Source organism: Cervus canadensis, chromosome 17, assembly GCF_019320065.1.
Source record: "Cervus canadensis isolate Bull #8, Minnesota chromosome 17, ASM1932006v1, whole genome shotgun sequence".
Classification (NCBI taxonomy): domain Eukaryota; kingdom Metazoa; phylum Chordata; class Mammalia; order Artiodactyla; family Cervidae; genus Cervus; species Cervus canadensis.
Window position 1 is genome coordinate 23,503,991 of NC_057402.1, and position 24,350 is coordinate 23,528,340.

General features: G+C 36.8%; 1 protein-coding gene across 5 annotated transcripts; it reads left to right on the forward strand.

Moving 5' to 3' along the window:
* Positions 1-35: 35 nt before the first annotated feature.
* Positions 36-24,254, forward strand: PPP2R3C (protein phosphatase 2 regulatory subunit B''gamma). 5 transcript variants are annotated; one of them, XM_043489989.1, is made up of 14 exons: positions 36-165; positions 2,815-2,817; positions 2,958-3,085; positions 7,042-7,146; positions 8,074-8,186; positions 8,596-8,693; positions 9,533-9,603; positions 14,856-14,988; positions 16,194-16,249; positions 16,327-16,402; positions 17,447-17,583; positions 19,868-20,005; positions 22,101-22,160; positions 23,953-24,254. In XM_043489989.1, the coding sequence occupies exons 1-14, from the start codon at positions 108-110 to the stop codon at positions 24,139-24,141; spliced, it is 1,365 nt and encodes a 454-aa protein (XP_043345924.1). In that variant the 5' UTR covers positions 36-107; the 3' UTR covers positions 24,142-24,254. The 5 variants fall into 5 exon arrangements, with proteins under 5 accessions (XP_043345924.1, XP_043345925.1, XP_043345923.1 ...); XM_043489992.1 differs by lacking the exon at positions 2,815-2,817 and adding an exon at positions 2,736-2,737 and having other exon boundaries at positions 74-165; XM_043489990.1 differs by lacking the exon at positions 2,815-2,817 and having other exon boundaries at positions 38-165.
* The last annotated feature ends 96 nt before the right edge of the window (positions 24,255-24,350 follow it).

Here is a 24,350-nt window from a genome sequence, read left to right on the forward strand (position 1 = left end):
GGCCTTCATGACTTTTTACGGGACTGGGCGGCGTTGACGCCGGAGCTGGCAGGGGGTGGAGCGGTTAGTAAACAGCAAATGCGGGAACTGGTGGGCCGGAATCAGCCATGGACTGGAAAGAAATTCTTCGCCGGCGGTTAGCGACGCCCAGCACCAGTCCAAACAGTGAGTTTGGGAGGAGCCGCCCGCTGAGAGATCGTGGCCCCAAACACCGGGAGCTGGGGGGACGATGGATGGGGAGGAGCAGCACCTTTGGTAAAACCTCTCCTGACTAAAGAGGCTGACTGGGATGTGGTTCAGCGATCCAGAGGGGTTTGACCTACACTTCTCTGGGAAGGGATTTGCAGAAATGAAAGGCTACCTAGACACTCGCTTGGTCCTGACCTAGATTTGTGAGGGATAATTCAAAGTCGCGGCGCCAACAGCCCTTCGATCCTACTGGAACTTATACTCCGTTGCTCTTACCGCCTTTTTATTGTCACACTTTTTACTTCCCTCCTTGCCCGTTTTAGACTTCATAATCCGTTTTTCCTTGTCTCTTTCCCTCTACTTCACACTTGTTTGTTAATCAGTCTGGTTAAAACTATCATTCCTATTCTACACCTCCACCGAGGGCAGCTGAATTGTCTCACTTTTGATTCATCTCCACTAACCTAAAGTACATGTTTCAGTCACTCAACTACACTTCTTTCGTGTGTCCCTAGACATTGACTCTCCTACACTCCAAGGCAGTTCGTCCTCTCACCTCCCAAACCTCCAGTCCTCCAGTATTTCCTATCTACTTCTTTGTCTACTCTCCCTCATCTGCTTTTCCCTCTGGCTCATTCTGCTGTAGCTTCACTGGCTGCCTGCCCCTTCCCTGCATACACCAGGCATACTCCCATTTTCGTGCCTTGGCACTGGCTGTTTCTTTTGCCTGGAATGCTCTTCTGCCTGGATATCTGTATACCTTCTTCAAATTTTGTTGTTGTTGTTGTTCAGTTTTATCTTAGTGAGAGTCAGGATCCCTGACTCTGGAAAGATGCATGTGTGCATGCACTCATCCACTCACACATATACTTGTATATCCCTAGAATAAGTGAATGGTAGAATGAGAGTGACTCTTGGGATCTGGGCTCAGTTGATCGTGGTAGCACTTACTGAGTTGGAAATTAGGAATTAGAAGAAGAGTAGTAAGGTGAAGGAAAGTAGTAAGGTAAGGAAATCAACCCTGAATGTTCATTGGAAGGGCTAATGCTGAAGCTGAAGCTCCAATACTTTGCCCACCTCATGCAAGGAATAGACTCATTGGAAAAGACCCAGATGCTGGGAAAGATTGAAAGCAGGAGGAGGAGGGGGTAAGAGAGGATAAGATGGTTGATGACATCACCGATTCAATGGACAGGAGTTTGAGCAAACTCCTGGAGATAGTGAAGGACAGGGGAGCCTGGCGTGCTGCAGTTCGTGGGGTCGCAAAGAGTCAGACATAGATGAAGCGACTGAGGACCCAGGCATGCCCAGTATACTCAGTTGTTGGTGAGCTGAGCGGGATTCTCATCCTTTGAGGATGAACACAGCAGGTTTGAGGTGAAAGTTTGGAACAGTCAATCACCAAGAGGAGTAAGCAAGAGGACATCAAGGGCAAATAAAATATGTATTGGTGGTTTTAAGAGGCTGAGTTATGAACTACCATGAAATAAATTTGTGGGACCAAATGTTTACATAATTCGGCAGTTTTCTCCAACACAGTTATTAAAAACAAGGCAAATCCAGATATAGCAGAAATGCTGGCAGAAGAGTTTCAGGAAAACAACTACAGGCATATTGAGAAGGAAGTGAGACCAGGAAGAGGGAAAACTTTTAAGAAAATAAGTCATAGAATCAAAGATCTCAGTGAGGATGAAGTGCAGTGAGGTTTTGATAACTGTAAATTTGTTTCCTATGTCTGAGTCTTTCTGTTTTGTAAGTAAATTTATTTGTATCTATTTTAAAAATATTCCACATATAAGAGATATAGTATGATATTTATTTTTGTCTGACTTATTATGATAATCTCTAAGTCTATCCTTATTGTTGTAGATGTCATTATTTCATCATTATGACTAAGTAATATTCCATTGTATGTATGTATGTGTGCGTGTATACACACACACACACACACACACACACACCCCACACATATTTAGCTGTTCATCTGTTGATGGACATCTGGGTTGCTTCCATGTCTTGCCTATTGTAAATAGGGCTGCAATGAACTATAGAGTGCATGTATCTTTTCAAATTATAGTTATCTTAAGATATATGTACAGGAGTGGGATTGCTAGATCACATGGTAACTCTATTTTTAGTTTGCTAAGGAAACTTAATACTGTTCTCCAGAGTGGCTATATCAATTTAAATTCCCATCACCAGGGCTGGAGGATTCCCTTCTCTCTACACCCTCTCCAGCTTTTATTATTTGTGGCCTTTTTGATGATGGCCATTCCAACTGGTGTGAAGTGAGATCTCATTGTAATTTTGACTTGCACTTCTCTAATAATTAGCAATGTTGAACATCTTTTCATGTGCCTGTTCGCCATCTATATGTCTTCTTTGGAGAAATGTCTATTTAGATCTTCTGCCCATTTTTTGATTGGATTTTTTTTTATACTGAGTTGTATGTGCTCAATGAGTACTTTTGATTAAATGAATTAGAACATGTCAGGTCTATAAGAGAGGCAGTGACTTGAGGAAGAGACAAGTACAGTGATAAGAAGAAGTGGGAGCACCTGAGAACTGGTTGAAGATGTAAAAGAGGCTATTTCAGTGGAAGATAGTGATTCTTGATATTTAGAGAAAGTTAATAGGTGCTCAGTATCTAAACACAATTGTGAAGGCCTTTTTTGTGCTATAATTAGAGCATAGTGTATATATGTCTTGAAAAAAAATATTGTCTGATTTTAAAAGTTCTTTCCCTCCTTAATCTGTTTTGTTACCAGAAAAAAAAAGTGAACAAGAATTAAAAGATGAAGAAATGGATTTATTTACCAAGTATTACTCAGAATGGAAAGGAGGTAGAAAAAACACAAATGAATTCTATAAGACCATTCCTCGGTTTTATTACAGGGTAAGTGATATCTAAGCAAATGTCTTGCAGAGCTTATAAATTAAGTATAATTTTTTTTAATGGGATGAAAATCTTTTACTTTATAAACAGATAAATTGATTATATTTTAAATTTTGTATATTGTTTTATTATAGTTGACCTTATTATTTTTGACCTGGTTAAATCTTAGTTTTTCATATAAATTGTTATAAGAACACAAAGTTGTTACTTGCCACTCTTAAAGTTCTTTCTTCCTAGTTTTTATTATGAATATTAGTTGTGTATTCTATTGGATTCTGTTGTCAGGCTTTCTATAAGACTTATATTATCTATAAGACTAAAGACTACTTGTCTGGTCACAGTTTTTAACTTTGTCTTTTACTCATATGGTGTAAAATGTTTTGCTCAAGGCTAACCTGAAAAATAGATTGAGAGTGGAAAACTTTGAGAGTTATACTTAATTATATGTTTCTTTGTGCCAAAATGGTAAAGAAGGCTTTGAAGAGGCCTTCAAAAAAGTAGATAAAAAGTAAGACTTTCAGAAAGCAATTTACAGCTAAAATCAAAGGCTACTGAAAAGAATAAGACCTATTTAGCATTCTGGAAAGTGTAGCTACCATAATAAAGTTAACTTTGGAATTTTAGCTGAATGTTTCTTAAACCTGTTGCCTTCTAAACTCAATTCATTATAACATTATTTGCAAAGAAAGTAAATACTATGTTTCACTTGCATTAAGGAGTGAGGTATTGATATAAGTGGATTATCCAGATAATTTTAACTTATTTCTTCAAGTACAGACTTTTTTTATTTGAATCATTTTACTGGAAAGTTTTTTGTAATACTTTGTCTCCCAACCTTTGAAAAACTATGAGACTATTCCACATTTGTTGTGGAAAAGAGAAAAAATAGCCAATGCCAGAGACATAAATAAAGATTTTTATATGTGTGTGTTTAACAAAAATGAGGTCACAGCATACATACTTTTCTTTTTACTTTTTTGCATTTCATACTTTTTTAATCAGAGGCAGTTAGAGAACTGAGAATTTTTTGTAGTCTGAGGGATTGGGAAGGGAATTGACATTTATTGAGTGTCCACCTACTTCAGAACATTTTATATTCATTATCTCATGTAATCAGGATTGTGAAATTGTTATCTTACTAACCCAGAAACAGCCCTCAGATGCTGACATCACTCCATTCCCAGGACTCCACTTTCCTGTATTTCCAATACCAGCTGTCCCCTTGTGGTTCCTGAGGGAATCCCCTTTTCCCCCATTTCTGTCTCTTCTCTGACCTCTTCCGGATCCCAAATGGTTGCTGGTCTGCAGATGTGGACTTGTGGGATGTTCTTTCCCTGGTTTCTTCTTCTCCTTCCACTCCACTGCTTCAGAGAAACTACCTGTCATCTTTGGTCACCACTTCTCTCCTTGGCTGGTTAGCTGGTTGACTAGCCACTGGCACACAGTTCCTGTCTCAAGCCCAGCCTCACCTCCTAATGCTTATTCCTTCTCCATCCTCTTTGATGGGAAAGGATGACATCTTAGCTCTTAGAAATAAAGTAAAATCATAGCCCCGAATTTGGATTATGGATTACACAGCTTTATTTGATGGGGCAAAAACACATAAAAGAAAGAAGAAATTCTCAAAGTGAATTATTTGAAGTTGTTGGGATGAGTCATCTTAAAGCCCAGCTTAGGGAAATCACCACAATAAGCAGAACCTCTGCCTTGGAGGCCAATTAATAGACTTTGGCTTGACCATCTCTGAGAAGTAAGGTGATTCAATCTCACCAGGCATACTTGGCTAAAAGTCAGTCTTCAGCTAGTCCTGATTTAATTCTGTATCAGTCTAAGGTTACACTGGGAACAGTGTTCTCTGAATATAAAGTGAAACTTGGGCTACATTGAGAAAATAGAAAAAGTGGTGGGTCATAAAGGAAAGTAAGAGCATGACACATCCTGATACATTTAGTTTGGGGATGGTTATCTTCCGTTGATTATCTGTCATAGTACTTTACTCCTAGCAGTCACTAGGAAGTAGCATTGAAGTCTACTTAAGGGAGAGATAACCTAACTACCCAGTAATGGAAATGAGATGGAGAAGATAAAATACACTGAATCCCTGATGTCAGAAGACCCAGACGTAAGTTTTATTACTCTAGTTGCACAATTTTGGGCAAGTCATTAACATTGGGAAATGAGGACAGAGGGGAACAAAGAACCAAAGAGAACAACTCATAAAAAATTAAAATAGACTGGAACTCTGAAGATTTAAATCTTGGGTCTGGGACTGACTAACTGCATATGCCTTCTTGATAGTCATCCATCTCTTGATTTCCTTACCTCTAAATTGAGTGTGATGAAATCCATCTCACAGGGCTAGTAGGATTAAATTAGAATGCGTGTATTGATGTTTGATATATTGTGGACATATACTAAATGTTGTGTTTATTTTTTTTTTCATTTATTTTTATTAGTTGGAGGCTAATTACTTTACCATATTGTAGTGCCGCACATTGACATGAATCAGCCATGGATTTACATGTGTTCCCCATCCCAATTCCCCCACCTGCCTCCCTCCCCATCCCATCCCTCTGGGTCTTCCCAGTGCACCAGCCCTGAGCACTTGTCTCATGCATCCAACCTGGGCTGGTGATCTGTTTCACCCTTGATAGTATACTTGTTTCAATGCTATTCTCTCAGAGCATTCCACCCTCGCCTTCTCCCACGGAGTCCCAAAGTCTATTCTGTACATCTGCGTCTCTTTTTCTGTTTTGCACATAGGGTTATCGTTACCATCTTTCTAAATTCCATATATATGTGTTAGTATACTGTATTGGTCTTTATCTTTCTGGCTTACTTCACTCTGTATAATGGGCTCCAGTTTCATCCATCTCATTAGAACTGATTCAAATGTATTCTTTTTAATGGCTGAGTAATATTCCATGGTGTATATGTACCACAGCTTTCTTATCCATTCATCTGCTGATGGGCGTCTAGGTTGCTTTCATGTCCTGGCAATTATAAACAGTGCTGCAATGAACTAAATTGTTGTGTTTATTTTTAAGTAAACTCTGGATCAAAAAAAAAGAAACTTGGGCTAGATGGTTAGCTTTTTCCAGGCAGAACTGGCCTCGCTGATCACTGAATTCTCTGTGGATCTCTTTTTGTTAAATTAACTTTTAAAATAAATGATGACTTGAAGTTAAGCAAAATTGAGATACAAAAAGTAGTTCTGAGACAGTAGCATGCATAGTTTATTAGACTGGATCAGTTCAGTTCAGTCACTCAGTTGTGTCTGACTCTTTGCGACCCCATGGACTCTAGCACACCAGGCTTCCCTGTCCATCACCAACTCCTGGACCTTACTGAAACTCATGTCCATTGAGTAGGTGATGCCATCCAACCATGTCATCCTCTGTCGTCCCCTTCTCTTCCTGCTTTCAATCTCCCAGCATCAGGGTCTTTTCCAGTGAGTCAGTTCTTTGCATTAGGTGGCCAAAGTATTGGAGCTTCAGCTTCAGCATCAGTCCTTCCAATGAATATTCAGGGCTGATTTCCTTTAGGGTTGACTGGTTTGATCTCCTTGTAGTCCGAGGAACTCCCAAGAGTCTTCTCCAACACCACAGTTCAAAAGCATCAGTTCTTAGGCGCTCAGCTTTCTTTGTAATCCAACTCTCACATCCATACATGATTACTGAAAAAATCATAGCTTTGACTAGACAGACCTTTGTTGGCAAAGTAATGTTTCTGCTTTTTAATGTGTTGTCTAGGTTGGTCATAGCTTTTCTTCCAAGGAGCAAGCGTCTTTTAATTTTATGGCTGCAGTCTCCGTCTGCAGTGAGTTTGGAGCCCAAAAAATTAAAGTCTGTCACTAATTCCATTGTTTCCCCATCAATTTGCCATGAAGTGATACGTTTTACATAATCCAGTGGTCTAGAATTTAAGTGTAGAAATTAACTGCAGTGTATTTTTAGCTGCCAGCTGAAGATGAAGTCTTACTACAGAAATTAAGAGAAGAATCCAGAGCTGTCTTTCTGCAAAGGAAAAGCAGGGAACTATTGGATAATGAAGAATTACAGGTAAGAATGGAATAATTCTTGGCCATTTTTTATTTGTACTACGTGTGTTGTGTGGGATCCCAGGGTGCCTAAATGGAGACAGTAGTGCAGAGTGGCTGAAAGCACAGACTCTGAAGTGATGGTTCCCACCAGAATCAACTGCAAAGCTTATGTGTCCCAAGGAGAGTTTTTTCTTGTATTTTAAGTCCATAGGTAATTTTAATGTGAGGCCAAAGTTGAGAACCACTATTGTAGGGAGTCATATTAAGAAGAATATCATCTTCTATTATCCTTTGATTACTAATAACATAATAAAAATAGCTAGCATTTATTGAGTGCTTACTAAGTTCTAAAATTTTCATATACAGTTCCTCTTTTATCCATATAGCTGTATGATGTAGGGACTATTATCCCTACTTTACAAATGAGGTTTGAAACACAGGAAGCTCAAGTCCACCATCCAAGATTACAGACAGGGCTGGCATTTTAACCCTTGCAGTTTGACCCGACAGTGAAAGTGAAAGTCGCTCGGTTGTGTCTGACTGTTTGTGACCCCATGGACTATACAGTCCATGGAATTCTCCAGGCCAGAATACTGGTGTGGGTAGCCTTTCCCTTCTTCAGGGGATCTTCCCAACCCAGGGATCAGACCCAGGTCTCCCACATTGCAGGTGGATCCTTTACCAGCTGAACCACAAGGGAAGCCCAAGAATACTGGAGTGGGTAGCCGATCCCTTCTCCAGTGGATCTCCCTGACCCAGGAATTGAACTGGGGTCTCCTGCACTGCAGGCGGATTCTTTGCCAAGTGAGCTATCAGGGAAGCCCCAGTGATAGACAGTAGTCTATCATTTTAATGGAAATAACACATTTTTAAACTATTCTTTTAAATTTTTGTTTTGCTGATAATAACATCTTAAATTTCTTAAAATTTCTGCAATTCTCCTAAGAACTTATGGTTTTTGCTGGACAAGCACCAGACACCACCCATGATTGGAGAAGAAGCAATGATTAATTATGAAAATTTTTTAAAGGTTGGTGAAAAAGCTGGACCAAAGTGCAAGTAAGAATAATATAATTAACTTAAGAGTATGTTACATTAAGCATTTTAAATGCATCAAATAAATGTTAATGAAAATTTAAGTCAATGATATGATCATTTAAGTCAACTTTTCATTAAACTAATAAAGTTTAATAAAATATTTATAGTCAAGACTATTACATTGGTATAAAGTTGTTAAAAGAAATAATATAGTTTATTTACAACACTATAGTCCCTCATTCTTAAGGCAATAGAATTTAAAGATGTATGACTTAATATTTTAAGTTTTGAACTATAGTTCTCACTTTGATTTTTTCCTTCTACTTTGATTTTTAGTTGTTTGAATTTATGCTATTTTCTGCTGAATCATATAGAAGTCATTTTTTTTATTATATTGGCAGATGATTTAACATTTATTTTCTTTTCTTAGGCAGTTTTTCACAGCAAAAGTCTTTGCTAAACTCCTTCATACAGATTCTTATGGAAGAATTTCCATCATGCAGTTCTTTAATTATGTCATGAGAAAAGGTGACTCCATTTTCATTTTGCTTCAACTCCTCTATCTGAGAATCAAGAATTTGGGTCTTTGCTTTTATAATATCCCTTCCATGTCAAACATCTCTTTTATTAAATTTGAATAGCAGAATTTCTTGTCTTTTGACCAAGATTTGTTTTCCTATTATTATGATTCTCTCCTGGAACTTACTAGAGCTGAAATTTTCTACCATACATTTGGGTTCACTATTACAAAAAAGTTTATAAAAAACAAAATGAAAACCTCTTCTGAAGATGCTAGCTAACTAGATATATCAAAAGCTGAACCAAGAATTTTAATGGATTGTTATTTGAAATATTTTAATTCACTGGTAATTTCATTTCACCAATATATTACAGGTTGAGTTGCCTGAGAGGATAGTTTCAAACTCAAAACTGTAGCCGCATACTGAAGGAGCTTTTATTAAACAACATGGAGTTGTTATGATTCCTATAAGTTCCATAATGACTTTTCAAATCCTGTGTGTACCATCTTTAACTGATATTTGGTTGCAGTAATTAACCTCAGTAGAATAAAATCTGCTTCACTGAAGGCATAATGTTACACTCCTGTTTGGTGGAACACTGGGATTCTCAAGGGCATCAATTTTACATCACTTTAGGCACAATAGAATTGTTGATATCTGCAGTTAATTCTATGGTATATTTATTTCAAACAGTTTTTGGATTAATGAATAGTATATGTGAGAAAATATATGTTTATGGAGTTATTAAATTAGCTTGTCCTTCTAATTTTATCTCCTTTTATGAATATATATACCAAAGGATAGATCTTAATAATTATTATATTTCATTTTCTCATTTACTGTCAGTTTGGCTTCATCAAACAAGAATAGGACTCAGTTTATATGATGTTGCTGGACAAGGGTATCTTCGGGAATCTGTAAGTATTAACCTACTTTCATAACTACTCTAGACACCAAAATGCTAAATAATAGTTATCACTGGATGTTGAGATTACAGATAATGTAAGGGCAAGGAGTTTTTTCTTTTTTAAGAAATATAAGAAAAATACTGTGACTATATTCCCACCTGTAGGTTTGGGTTGTAAGGTCAGTTACCAAGAGGATATTTATTACCCATTAGGTGGTTGTAAAGAGTTAGAAATGACTGAGCAATTGAGTACGCACAGACACACACACACACACATACACACATGTACTAATGTAGTTAGGCCAGGTTATCAGCAAAGAATTATATTACAGCCTCATGATACAAATCATTATTTTTCTTGGAAGTGTAGCTATCTTAATTATATGGACATGTTTCTTTTCAGCACAGGCTTTTTTCCCAAATATATATAAAAGGGGAATGGAGTTATGCATAAATATGAACCAGAATAATTAATCACTTAGATATATGTTCAAATATAAGATTTAAAGAAATGCAGATTCCCTGTTATAGTTTGTTTCCTGTTATAATTTGTTGCACTCTGTTTTATCCAGATTTATATAGATAGAATCTGTTAGCTCATACTGAACATTTACACTTAAAAACTTTTCTAGGGCCCCAGTACTGTTCTTATCCTTTAAGGTTTAGATCAACTTGACAGTAAAAGGTTCTTGGTTCTATCCATCTCTCTATAGCAAGGAAGATATATTAACCATTTGTTGATACTTATTCAGGTCAGATATTGGAATACTTCTATAGCTCTGAGGATTCTTGTCAGCCATTAGTTGGTTTACAAAACTTATCTCTTCTTGCCTCTTGCCATGAATGGAAACAAAAATTAAAGGGATGGGGAGAAAGGAGAAAAAAGCAACAGTGTATCTCTATAGTTGTGTTTAAAAGGGAATAATGTTCCCTTCTGCCATTGAAAGGAAACATTTCTCTCAAAGGAAAAAAACCTCTCTCCTAACCTTGGTGCTTTGCCTTTTGAAACCAGACTTGTGTCTCCCTTATTTAAAAGATAAGTGATTTCCAGCGCCAGCATCTGTAATTTGAGTAGTATAGGCAAACTTTCATTCAACTATTAAATCTTAAATAAGCAATTACCAAACATTTAATTTATGCTAGGTACATTGTCAAGCCTTACTTTTATGTATAATAAGGTGCTTTTTTCCTAACAGAGTGAGGAGGCAGACACTAAATTATCTGCAATATGATTTCAAAGACTGACAAGTTCTAAGGAGAAAATACGGTCCTAGGAAAGAGTATGACTGGGGTTGGGGAACTATTTTAGATAAGATGAAAGGTGCCTCTTTGAACTAGTGAATGAGTTTTAGCCATGAAGGATGAGAAGTAAGCCAGCCTTATGAAAATGTACAAAGGGAATAGCAAGTTCAGTGTCCCCAAGGCACAGTTAAACTTGATCTGTTTTAGAAGCAGAAGGAAGCCAGTGTGTCTAGAGCATATGAGTAAGGGTTAGAGTAACAAGGGGCTTCCCTAGTAGCTCAGCTGGTAAAGAATCCACCTGCAGAGCAGGAGACCCCAGTTCGATTCCTGGGTCGGAAGATGCCCTGGAGAAGGGACAGGCTACCCACGCCAGTATTCTCGGGCTTCCCTGGTGGATCAGATGGTAAAGAATCTGCCTGCAAAGTGGGAGACCTGGGTTCAGTCCCTGGGTTGGGAAGGTCCCCTGAAGGAGGGCATGGCAACACACTCCAGTATTCTTGCCTGGAGAATCCCCATGGACAGAGGAGTCTGGTGGGCTACAGTCCATGGGGTCGCAAAGAGTCGGACATGACTGAGCGACTCAGCACAGCACAGCCCCAGAGTTGACAGAAGGGGAAGTTGGAGAAGTAGGCAGGGCCACTTGTATTAGGCCATGGTAGGGAGTTTGGATTTTATTTTGAGACTAATAGGAAGCCACGAGAACTTTTAAGCTGACTCTGTCAGATATGGTTTACATTGTATTTGTTTATTTATTGGCCACAAAGCATGTGAATCTCAGTTCCTTGAGCAGGGATTGAACCCAGGCCACAGTAGTAAAAGTCCAGACTCCTAACTACTAGACCATCAGTGAACTCCCTAGTTTACATTTTAAATTTTGTTTCTTTTTTTTTTTTTTTTTTTGGCCATGCTGTTCAACCTGTGGGATCTTAGTTTCCTTACCAAGAATCAAACCCATGGCCCCCTGCAGTGGAAGTACAGAGTCTTAACCACTAGACCACCAGGGTCCTCCCTGGTTTACATTTTTAAAGATCACTGGATGTGTGGAGAATGAATTGGAAGGAGCCTAGAGTCAATGAATAATTAGGAAACTACTGTGGTTGTCCAGGTGAGAGATGATAGTGGCCCAGACCAGAATGATGTCTGTGAAGAAGCCAGTAATAGTTCAATTTGGACATAAACACCCCAACAACAACAAAAATTTGCTGCTGGATTAGATGTTGGGGGTAAAGCGTAGGGGCCTTGGTAAAGAAAAGGTAGGAACCAAGTTTAAATTTTTTACTTTGAATAACTAGTGGAATAGGGGGAAATAGGTGAGGACCAGGGTTGGGGATGATAAGAGTCCAGTTTTGAACTCACCATGTATGAGATGCCATTGGCTATACAACTTAGATTATAAAGTATCTCAGAGGAAGTAGAAACACTATATTTCAGGAGGGATAAAGCAAAAGTAACAAAATTGTAAAATATAAGAAACCATGAGAGACATTTAAATATATAATCTTGGAGTAGGGAAAGCTGTTCTGAATATGACAAAGCTGAAAAGTCTAAAAAACAAGTTCAGCTAATTTAAAAAAAAATCTGTAAAGCAAAGACCATCATAAACAAAGTAAAAACAAGAAGCTGGGACTTCCCTGGCAGTCCAGTGGTTAAGACCTTGCCTTCCAGTGCATGGGGTGCAGGTTTGATCTCTGGTTGTTGGGGAAGTGGTCCGGGAGCTAAGATCCTACATGCCTTGCAGTCAAGAAGACAACATAAAGCAGAAACAATATTGTAACAAATTCAATGCAGACTTTTAAAAACAGAAAAGAAAACAGTAAGCCAAGAAAAATATCTGCAACTTATTCACAGACAAATGACCAATTACTCCAGTGGATAAAAAGCTCCTGGAAATCAAGAGTAAAATGGCTGTTAACCCAGTAAAAACTGGGCAAAGGATATAAATAGTTTGCAGAAAGTAAATACAAATGCTTCTTAATCATAGGGGAAAAAATGTTAACCTCACTTTATATGAGAGAAATGCCAAATAGATCTACACTAAAATATCATTTTTCACCTGTCGGATTGGCAAAGATCAAAAAGTTTGATAATGACTTTAATGAAGGAATGTAAAATAGACCATGGTTTCCCAAACTTTTCCAGTTCACTGAGGTGCCCTTATTGTCGCAGTAATTTTTTGCATAGAAAAATGGCCCAAAGAAATACCTAACAACTCCATTTATTAACCTGTTGTTGTTTTTGTTGTTTAGTCACTAAGTCGCGTCCAACTGTGTTGCAACCCCTACTGTAGCCCACCAGACTTGGCTGTCCATGGGATTTCCCAGGCAAGATTACTGGAGTGGCTTGCCATTTCCTTCTGCATGAGATCTTTCTGACCCAGGGATTGAATTTGAGTCTCCTGCACTGGCAGGCGGGTTCTTTACCACCGAGCCCTCAGTGCTGTGTGCTCAGTCACGTCCAACTCCTTGTAAGCCCACAGACCGTAGCCCACCAGATTCCCCTGTCCATGGAATTCTCCAGGCAAGAATACTGGAGTGGGTTGCCATTTCCTTCTCCAAGAGCCTCCAGGGAAGCCCATTAGCCATTAGTTTTAGCTGGCACTGTACTCAGCCCTGGGCTGGACACGGTCGTCCTTGATTCCTTTGCCACACTAATTTTCACATGATACTTGCTTTATCACAGCAACCACCAAAAACCTAGCTTTGCAAGGATGAAGTGGAGTCAAGTGAAAGTAGCTCAGACATGTCTGACTCTTTGCGACCCTATGGACTCCTTGGCCTGTGAGATGTGGCAGGCAAGGATACTGGAGCGGGTTGCCATTCCCTTCTCCAGGGAATCTTCCCGACCCATGGAGTAAACCCAGGTGTCCCACATTGCGGGCAGATTATTTACCGTCTGAGCAAGAATAGATGTTATCAAAAGGAATAAATTTCAATCTACTGTGATTGAAATGTGAATGGCCTTGAATTCATAGCTCTAGCCCATGGTGACATGCTGTGCAGTATCCAGTAGATGTCGCTGTGTTTCCTTTCATTCACAGTGTCTTGCTGCATCCCCTTGAGTTAGTGTCTCAGTCCTGGGGCGCAATTTGGAAGCTGTTGATCGAGCCTTCAGGGTGCCGCTGTTAGTGTGAAGTCAACATGTCCTTCCTGGGGAAGTGTGAAGTTTGCTGATGTCTATCAAAATTATAAATGTGCACATGCTTTGACCCAGCAATTCAACTTACAGAAGTTATGTCCTATATTCTCCCATAGTATCTAGGAGTGAAAAGTTACCTTGGCCCCTGTAGTATATTATTTATTTATTTTTCTGGCCATGCTGAGTGGCATGTGGAATCATAGTTCTCTGACCAGGGAATCCAACCTGTACCCCTTGCAGTGGACGCATGGAGCCCTAACCATTGGACTGCCAGTGTATTCTCTATAGTATTTTAGTGTTGCAAAAGATTTATAGCCAGTGTAGATGTCCATTAGTAGAAGACTGGTTCAATAGATTATGGTACATTCATACAGTGAAATAATACACAGCTATATTTTAAAGAGTAGAAGTTCTTTGAGAGCCAAAATGGAATGACTGCAGAGTATATTGCTAAATAATAAAAGGAAGATAGAGAAGAATTTTCATGGTATGCTACTACATCCTGTGTAAAAAAGGAAAAGAAATATACATATATATGTATTGGCTTATATGTGCATTGGTTATCTTTGGACAGATATATCAAAAACTGATAATATAGGTTACCTCTGGGGAGAATAGGTGGGAAGGAAACTTTTCAATGAATACTTTTTTGTTTCTTTTGTATTTGGAACTATGTAGAATGTGTTACCTATTCAAAAATATATTAAGGTGCAAATAAATGGCATATATAAAATAACTTCACCACTAATACAGTTATAAATTTATTTCATTATTATAGTTTCAATGCTGAATAATTTTAGGACTGAAATTGTATTTTAGTATCTAATGAAAAACCAAGATCAGACATTTAACACTGTAAAATTGTATTTTGTTTTGTTCTTTCAGGATTTAGAAAACTACATATTGGAACTTATCCCTACTTTGCCACAGTTAGATGGGCTGGAAAAATCTTTTTACTCCTTTTATGTTTGTACAGCAGTTCGGAAGTTCTTCTTCTTTTTAGACCCTCTAAGAACAGGTAAAAGAAAATCTTATCTAACTTAGATATTTTCTAAATCTCAATAACTAGAGTTAAGTCTTTAAAATGTAATTTATTTTCATAACATGTCATTGCCACTGATATATAAATATTTCGATATATAGATCTTTTGATTTACTTGCACCAACCACCATCAGCTATGTGACAGTGGGCATGTCACATAACCATGTACAATTTCTTTGTCTTTAAAATGAAGTATCAACTAGGTGGCCTATAGTTCTTTCCAGTTTAAAGAAGCCAGGTGTTGATATATTTGCTAGCCCTAATGGGTAATATACTGGAGAATTATTCTTTTTGATGAAAAATATGAATTGGGAGATAGAAGGACTGTTTAGCCATAATGTATTTTTCTCATTCTCAAGTTAACCATCCTATATGAGGATCAGATTTGTAAATTTTACCTCATGTTTTAACAGTACACTCTATCAACTGTCCTAACCTGCTAGACTGGGACAGAGGAAGGGACAGAAGGCCCAAACCAAAGTCCTTGATTCTTTTAGGTCCTTGAAAGTGCAGCTGTGTGAATCCGTCACAGTATGGGGTAGCTGTCAGTCTTTCTTAAATGCCTTTGTTACAGACATACACATCTTTTCCCTTTGAAATTTACAAAATAATAGCCAACAGTTTTGACTGTTTATTATGTAGTGAGTACTGTGCTAAGCAGTTTACATAGATTCTTTCATTTCCTTCTCAACTCCATAAAGAAGGTATTATTATCCACATTTTATGTGTAAAGCAGCTGAGACTTAGATAGATTGCATGTCTAGAAATGGTATTTAAATCCCATCTCTCTACTCTTAACCACACTTTATATTGTTTTCTATTCCAGAACCTCCAAAGGAAATTGGAGACAGTCTCTTTATTTGACTACTAATAGTATCATATCCATAACCACCAAAAAAATTAACTCAACTTTTTTTGGAATCTTGTATCAATGTAATTTTGGAATTTATCAATTGGATATATATTTGGTGGTATATAGGTAGACATGTCTATATGAGATTTTATTAACTATACTCTGCAGATTTCCCTTTTAACAACAATATATAGTAAGGACTTTGGAACATGAGAGCTAGGAAGCTTTAAAATACCAATTGTGTGATTGCTTTTCTAAAAAAACATTTTTATAAAATTGAATTGCTCTTATTTTTAAAATTAAGTAATTGTGTTTCTGTTCTTTAAAGGGAAGATAAAAATTCAAGATATTTTAGCATGCAGCTTCCTAGATGATTTATTGGAGGTAAGTATATTTTTAAATTACTTAATTCTATCATTTGATAGTTGCTGTCTTCTAATTATGTCTCTGTGTTCATCTAGTTAAGGGATGAGGAACTATCCAAGGAGAGTCAAGAAACAAATTGGTTTTCTGCTCCTTCTGCCCTAAGGGTGTATGGTATGTTTTTATCATAATGCTAAAATTTGAATTATCTGTTCCTCAGTAAATGTGTCATTAACTTCTATTCAAAGGACAGTTTTATACATAGCCTGATTACCTTAGGGCAGCCCTGGTGGCTCAGGCAGTAAAGAATCCACCTGCACTGCATGAGACCTGGGTTCGAATCCTGGGTTGGGAAGATCCCCTGGAGGAGAGCATGGCAACCCACTCCAGTATTCTCGCCTGAGAATCCCTGTGGACAGAGGAGCCTGGCGGGCCACGGCCCATGGGGTCGCAGAGTCGGATATGACTGAGCGACTAAGCACAGCACAGCACAATTTACCTTAAGATCAAAGTATTCTAATTTCCTTAAGAGCTTCTATTCTAGATTACCAAATTTTACTTGTTTAAATACCAACATTTTGTATATATGTATATGTGTATATTTTTAATAGAGTTGATTTGTAATGTTGTGCCAAGCTCTGCTGCACAGCAAATTGCCAGTGTTTTATATTTTTGTGACTCTTAATTTAATACATTTCTAGCACTTTAATATAACATAAGGAATGTGGTTTGACTATTGTTGACTCAGGAACATTAATATGAACGTCACCTATGAACTTGCATTGTGATAAAATGCTGCTCTCAGGGTCCACAGAGGGATATCTTTGGACCTAGTTTGCTTTTTCCTTGAATTTCATTAGTCTGTTACACTGTTCTATTGAGTGATCTGACTTGTTTTGGCAACCTTGACCTCTGCTTTCAAGTGCCAGCATTCCAGTGCTTTATGTTGGTTGACCCCCTACCTCCATCTAATTTAGAATCCTAGGAAAGTTCTAAAAGGTTGCAAACTGAAAACAAATAATGTAAGTGAAATAGCATAAAGGCATGATGAATTTTCTTTGACTGGTTTCTGGCTTAACATTGTTCTGATAGAGATTAAAGGAAGAGCAGGTGTCTACTGTGACTGTAGCAAAATTAGTTTAAAAATCAAAATATTAATAAAAATAACTTTTTGTTTCTTCTGGGCATAAGTGTCTTTTTATTGTCTCTCTTCCCAAGGCCAGTATTTGAACCTTGATAAGGACCACAATGGCATGCTCAGTAAAGAAGAACTCTCCCGCTACGGAACAGCAACCATGACCAATGTCTTCTTAGACCGTGTTTTCCAGGAGTGTCTCACTTATGATGGAGAAATGGTAGTAGTCTAAACCTCTGAGTTTTGAAAATTTAGACTCCCACAATTTCCAAAAGCCCTTTTTAAAAACAGAAATACAGTTGAATTACAATGTTATATTAGTTTCATGTATACAACATAGTGACTCAATCTTTTTATAGATTACATACCAAAGTTCTGGAAAAATATTGACTATATTCCCTGTGTAAAGATTTCATTCTTTTTATGGCTGAGTCATGTTCCATTGTATATATACCATGTCATCTTTATCCACTTATCTGTCGATGGACACTTAGGCTGTTTCCATATCTTGGCCTATGTAAGTATTGCTGCTGTGAACACTGGGGTGCATATCTTTCCAAATAACTGTTTCCATTTTCTTCACATAAACATCCAGGAATAGAATTGCTGGATCATATAGTTCTATCTTTAATTTTTTGAGGAACCTCCATATTGTTTTCCATCGTGCTGGACCAGTTTGCATTCCCACTAACAGCACATGAGGGTTCCCTTTTCTCCACATCCTTGAACACTTTAGTTATCATTTGTTTATTTGATTTTTTGTTTTTGCATGTGGGGTCTTAGTGGGATTGAACCCATGTCCTATGCGGTGGAAGTACCAAGTCTTAACCACTGGACTGCCAGGGAAGTCATTAGTTCTTTTTGATGGTAGCCATTCTGAACAGTGTGAGGTGATCTCATTGATTTTGATTTGTGTTTCCCTAATGACTAGTGATATCAAGCATCTTTGCATGTGCCTGTTGACCATATGATATCTTCTTCAGAAAAATGCCTGTTTAGGACCTCTGTCCATATTTAATCACAAAAGCCTTTTTCTTGATGTGATACGGCAGTATTTTCTTGTCAGTGTATAACAGTATCTTAAGAAGTATGAATTGATCAAATTGTTTGATATTCGGAGCCTTTGATCTTAAGGTAAATTTGCTTAAAAACATTACTTCCCTTATGGACTCAGGAAAAATAGAAATTTTTACTATTTTGTTCATTTCATTGTTGGTGCACCTATTGTAGAGGAATGTTGTGGGCTAGTAAAAAAAATAAAAATCTGCAAAACAGGTAAATAATATTGACTATTTTCATATAGATGGTTCACTCATTGAATTACCAGGTCAGATATAGTACCATATATGCCATGATTTAAATCTAAGAATCAGGCTCTATTCTAAGTGACTACCTTAGTAGCTAAAGATTTGCTAACATGTGTCTGTCCTTTTATCACAACAATGCAAAATATATACTTGAGAAGAAAATTCTAAATAGCATTTTTTTTTAAATAGCATTTTTAAGTCACCATTCTTGCTATTAAAAATATGTGTTAAGGATCTGATAACTTTTTCAAACCAATGATGCTTAAGAAATAGTCATACTGTCAGCAGAGAATCAGGGTTTTAGGTTTTATCATTAGCTTCAATAACAGTTTTCTAAATGACACCCATTGTTAACCAACTGCCGAAAGAAAAGAGGGGAAAGGCACAGAAACGGCTTCGTGACTCTCACAGCTGCCTAAACAGTGAGAAGCTTGGAGTATACTAGTGACGTGATGAATAAAGAAAATCAAAAGCTACAGTTAGGCGTGGAGTTTAGACCATGATAAGGCTGCATCTCTACCTCTTATACATAGTTTATCAGAAAAGAATTCTTAATCTTAGCCTAAAAAAATCCTTTCCAAGATTATAAACATTTTTTTCCCAAGTGAAAATCTCTGAAGTACTTTACTTCTTTTAACCATGCAAAAAAAGTAATCTGTGACTACACTTTTTTCATAGAAAAAGCTTTCTGTTCTCTTCATGTCTTTTTAACCTTCATTTGTATTCTTTTGCTTCCTTTTGGATGAGAACAGTGTCAGATCACAGTAGAATATCTGGCATTCTTAAGATGACTTATTGGGAAAAAAAATGACTTATTGGAAATCATCTGAATTAAAATTTCAAAACAGTATTTCAGATGACCACACTGAACTGAAAATATAAATTTAGCGGCAATACACAATACCTGTCACTCTTCTGTCCATTTCAAAAGCCTAATGAATGAAAATTATGATTTAACACAGCAAATCTTATAAGAAAATTGGCTGTGCCCCCAAAAACTGTCTGTACAGGTTAACTGCAGTGTATAGAATTCCTAGAAACCAACATTAAGTATAGTTAAGTATGAATTTCTTATTTCATATTAAAAAATTGCCATCTTTGATTACAAAATAGCCTCCAATCATCAGACATTCATTTGAAAAGTTAATTACAAATTATAAACAAGGATTCTAATGAACATCATTTTCTTTTTTCTAGGACTATAAGACCTACCTGGATTTTGTTCTTGCATTAGAAAACCGAAAAGAACCTGCAGCTCTGCAGTATATTTTTAAGTTACTTGACATTGAGAACAAAGGGTATCTGAATGTCTTTTCCCTTAATTATTTCTTTAGGGTAAGTCTCATTTGTGTAAGTGTATGTTTGTTATACAGCTTGGTTTAAATTATCTACCAAGTGACAATTTTATATAACTTGGGGTGTTTAAATTTAGCAAAAGGGTTTATATAACACATTTCAGAAGGAAATAAGTCTGGTTAGGTTTTTCTATTTTTGAAAATATAAATGGGCTAAATAAGTGCTGATTTGATTAGTTGTAAGATACTTTAAAAGTGTATAAATACATGTCAGGCTTATTAACCAGTGGAGAGAAAAACATGCCTGAGAAATTCTGTGCTCTTGGTGATCAAAAACTAGTATGTGAAATTCTATAGAAACCTTAATTACATGTTCAGAAAAGGGAACTCCTTTCCACAGAAGTTTTGCCAACCTGGTAGTTGTAAATTGCTATGCTATAACAAATATAAATTTAAAAGTTGGCTAAAATTCACATTTCAGTGTGAAACAGATTTGCTGAAATACTTCTTCTGTGCCATAGGTGGTCTCAGAGAATAGCATGATGAGCTCTGAAGTGGAATTTGATTGTATCTGATAAGCATTCAGCTGTAGCAGGTGTAAATATAGGAATGTCCACCCTTTTAAGATAAATCATTCCTCAGTTTGAATGGTGGCTTTTCTACTTGATGGAATGGTTTTGTACAGTACTGTTCCACTTCATTACCATATAGCTAGTTTTCAGAAGACCATCTGGTTTTTATATGGTTAGATCAATGGTAACAAGACTTTTTTTTTTTCTTTTTGACATTTTTTTAAGAGTAAAAATGGAAATTTTCACATTTTTGTCATAAACCATTTTCCCTGGAAGCTTTTTTTTTACCATTTAAAAATTTGGTGATACTCCTACAATAACTTTGTCTGATTTCTGAGTTTCAGGGTATATTCATATTTCATAATTTCATGTTAAATTCCCTGAGAGGCTTTCTTTATGATTTTCTAGGTAGTAATGACTACAGATTATTATAAGGATAAAATAAATTACATCCAGTATGAGGACGCATTTTTTAAAAATTGAATGCCACATGGACTTATATCCATGACTAATCTGAGAATCTAATACCACCCATCATCGGTATGCCTCTGCTTTAAACAGACCTATTAAATGAAAATTCAGTTTTAGGAAAACACAGTAAATGTATCTTTCAAACTACTCAACCCCTTTTCACAACTCCTTCTTTAAAGTATCTTCTACTCTTATGATATTTTATTTATTAAATACACTGGAAATATTTTATACATTTGTTTTTGACTCTGTTGTATGGGCTGAGGTAAAGTTACTGGTGCCGAGCCTGGCTGTGTGTAAAGCCTCTGTGCATCAGTATCCCGGTGGTAAGGCTAGGCCCGCATATGCACTCTAGACCACTTCATCCACGTCTGCGCTCCCGTAGGTGAGCGTGTACTCGGGTTCCTGTATGCTGCAGAGGTGCCCTGTGCACACTGGTATCAGGTGAACCACAGAGTGGCACGCAGAACATGTTTCATTGATTATTTTCCAAGAATTTTGAGCCTCCACATTTTCCAGTGAATGACTCCCACCTAAAATATTTGTTAGTCCAACTGGATCACCGCAGTTTCTTCAGTCTTTTTTTTGTTAAAGTTCATAAAACAATTTGAGGGAGGTTTACCTCCATTTTCTTCTGTCAAGAATCTGAAGTACAGGGTGGGAGGGGAGGTGGGAGACTGGGCGCCTTAAAGAATGTGAAGGTGTGAGCAGCGTTCCTGGAACATGGGAGGAGCAGGTCATAACAAAATCGCAAGGCCGTGTTCTCAGGCCTGTTTGGGGTTGGAGACCATTCTTACATAATAGTAATCTTACATAATAGTAATCTGTACTCTTGTATACTTTCCTTATGAAGTTCTCCATAGCTAATGTGTTGGTCTAGAAAAGTTGATGACTACACCCAGTGCTTAGGTTTTGCTCAACAGATATAAAGCAAGGTCAAGGAATTTGAGAAAATTGGCAAGGATGGTTAAAACAGTGAGACTTATGGTCTGATAGGATAGGAAACAGAACTAGAAAGGGGGCCATGGGAACAGGACAGGGAATGTTGTGTATTTTATTTTTTGTCTAAGGATTTATTTCTATTAAATACAGGCCATACAAGAACTAATGAAAATTCATGGACAGGATCCTGTTTCATTTCAAGACGTCAAGGTTACTTTTTTCTTTAATTTACGTAATTTACAGCAGATAATCATTTGTATTAAATGAAGTTTTTACCTGAAAGCAACTTATGATATACTGAACCAAGTATTTGCAGTTATTTGTTCTGAATTAATATTTAAGTCATTAGAGACTGAGACCATAATGGGACTAATGATTTGCACAGTTTAACATTTTAACAGTGTCAGTCTTGTGTTCTCCTTAGAAGCGTTCATTCAGATTGAAAATTAAGAGAATCAGTACAGCCTGTATCTTTTGGCAGTCTGTTCCACCATAAACTGAATTTGGGCAAACTGTTTAGTTTCAGGCACTTTTTTAGTCCACTCCAGAGGGCTTGCTTGCTTTGGTATTATTTAAGGAGACATAAATCTTACTGTATGAAAACTACTACTATTTGAAACACATGCCACTACTTAACATTTTAGTAATCAGACTTTCATCAGCTGTAAAACACATGGGGGTATCCAGTACTGGTTCAGGTGAAGTAATGTAATAAAATAACCCATCCCATTTTAACCAAATATAATAAAAGGCTATGTCGGTTTAATATAAATGAGACAAATTTGAAACTATGCAACTGGCAATTTAAAAATGAGTCATTTTATACTGCCACCAACGGGGAAAGGGAAATTTCACATACACACCAGATTAAAAAGTCATACATTTACCTGAATTGTTCTAGTCTTTCAAAATGTAATTTAAATACTACTAAATACATTGAGTGGTTTTACTATAAGCAGATTAGAAAACATGTACTGATTCCCCATAAGTAATCTTATAGTGCACTTAATAATATAGAAAAGGTTCTTTTATCTATTCTAGTTATTTTTATCACCATTTAGTGTCATTGTGGAAGACTAATTCTTTAATATTCCCCCTATCCATTCCAGGTCCAGAGTAAAACGTTGACATTATTATTGGAAATGAAGCTTTGTCCGTCTTGGCTCAAAAGCATTTAAGTTTCTACTTTGAGCCAAATCTGCATTAAATCAAGGCCTTGCTTTATCCATAATTAGAAGACAATAGAAAAATATAAGCAGTTACCACATATTCAAAGAACACTACATTAGATAGTTTTGCCACTAATTAGCTATGTAGCTTTAACTGAGCTTCACTTTCTTTATAAGAAACATACAGGCATACCTTTAAAAAATTTTTTTTTAATAAACAGAAGGTTTGTGGCAACCTTAGTCAAGCAAGTCTGTTGGTGCCATTTTTCCAACAGCATTTGCTCACTTTGTGTCTCTGTTTCACATTTTGGTAATTCTCACAACATTCATTATTGTTATTATTAGCTATATGTTGATCTCTGATGTTTGACATTACTGTTGCAAAAAGATTACAACTTGTTGAAGGCTCAAATGATAGTTTGCATTCTTTTTTATAGCAATATTCTTCTTTAATTACGGTATGTACATTTTATTACACATAATGCTGTTGTACACTTAACAGACTACAGTATAGTGTAAAGATAAACCTTTGTAATGCACTAGGAAACAAAAAATTCACATGAGTTGCTTTATTGCAATATTCACTTTATTGCAGTGGTCTGGACTGAAATCAAAATATCCTCAAGGGTATGCCTCTACCTAAGGAATCTTCCACTAAAATTCTGTGTATATAGAAAAGAGACGGATTGCCTGTTAAATGAAAAAGGAAAAACTAGAACAAAAAAATTTTACATAAGTCTAAGTGCTAGCCCTAAATTTTGGATCACTGTGTGACAGAAATTAAATGAATCAGATAGCAAATCTCATTGTATTTTTTCCTTCCTCTCTTGCAGGATGAAATCTTTGACATGGTAAAACCAAAGGATCCTTTGAAAATCTCTCTCCAGGATTTAATCAACAGTAATCAAGGAGACACAGTCACCACTATTCTAATTGATCTGAATGGCTTTTGGACTTACGAGAATAGAGAAGCGCTTGTTGCAAATGATAATGAAAACTCTACAGACCTTGATGATACATGACCTCTCAAAGACTAGACTGTATTCATTAAAGTAATCTTGAATGCTGCATGTAAATCTTTTGACACAGAATCCTTAGAAACAGTCTAAATAAAATACTTCATATGCCTACAGAACACAGCAAATGTTCTGGTTATTGGAATTTTGGCTGCAGTGGTCTGGAAGAAATGGGACCAAATTAGGAGCAGTAAATTCTGGTTACACTTAGCTCA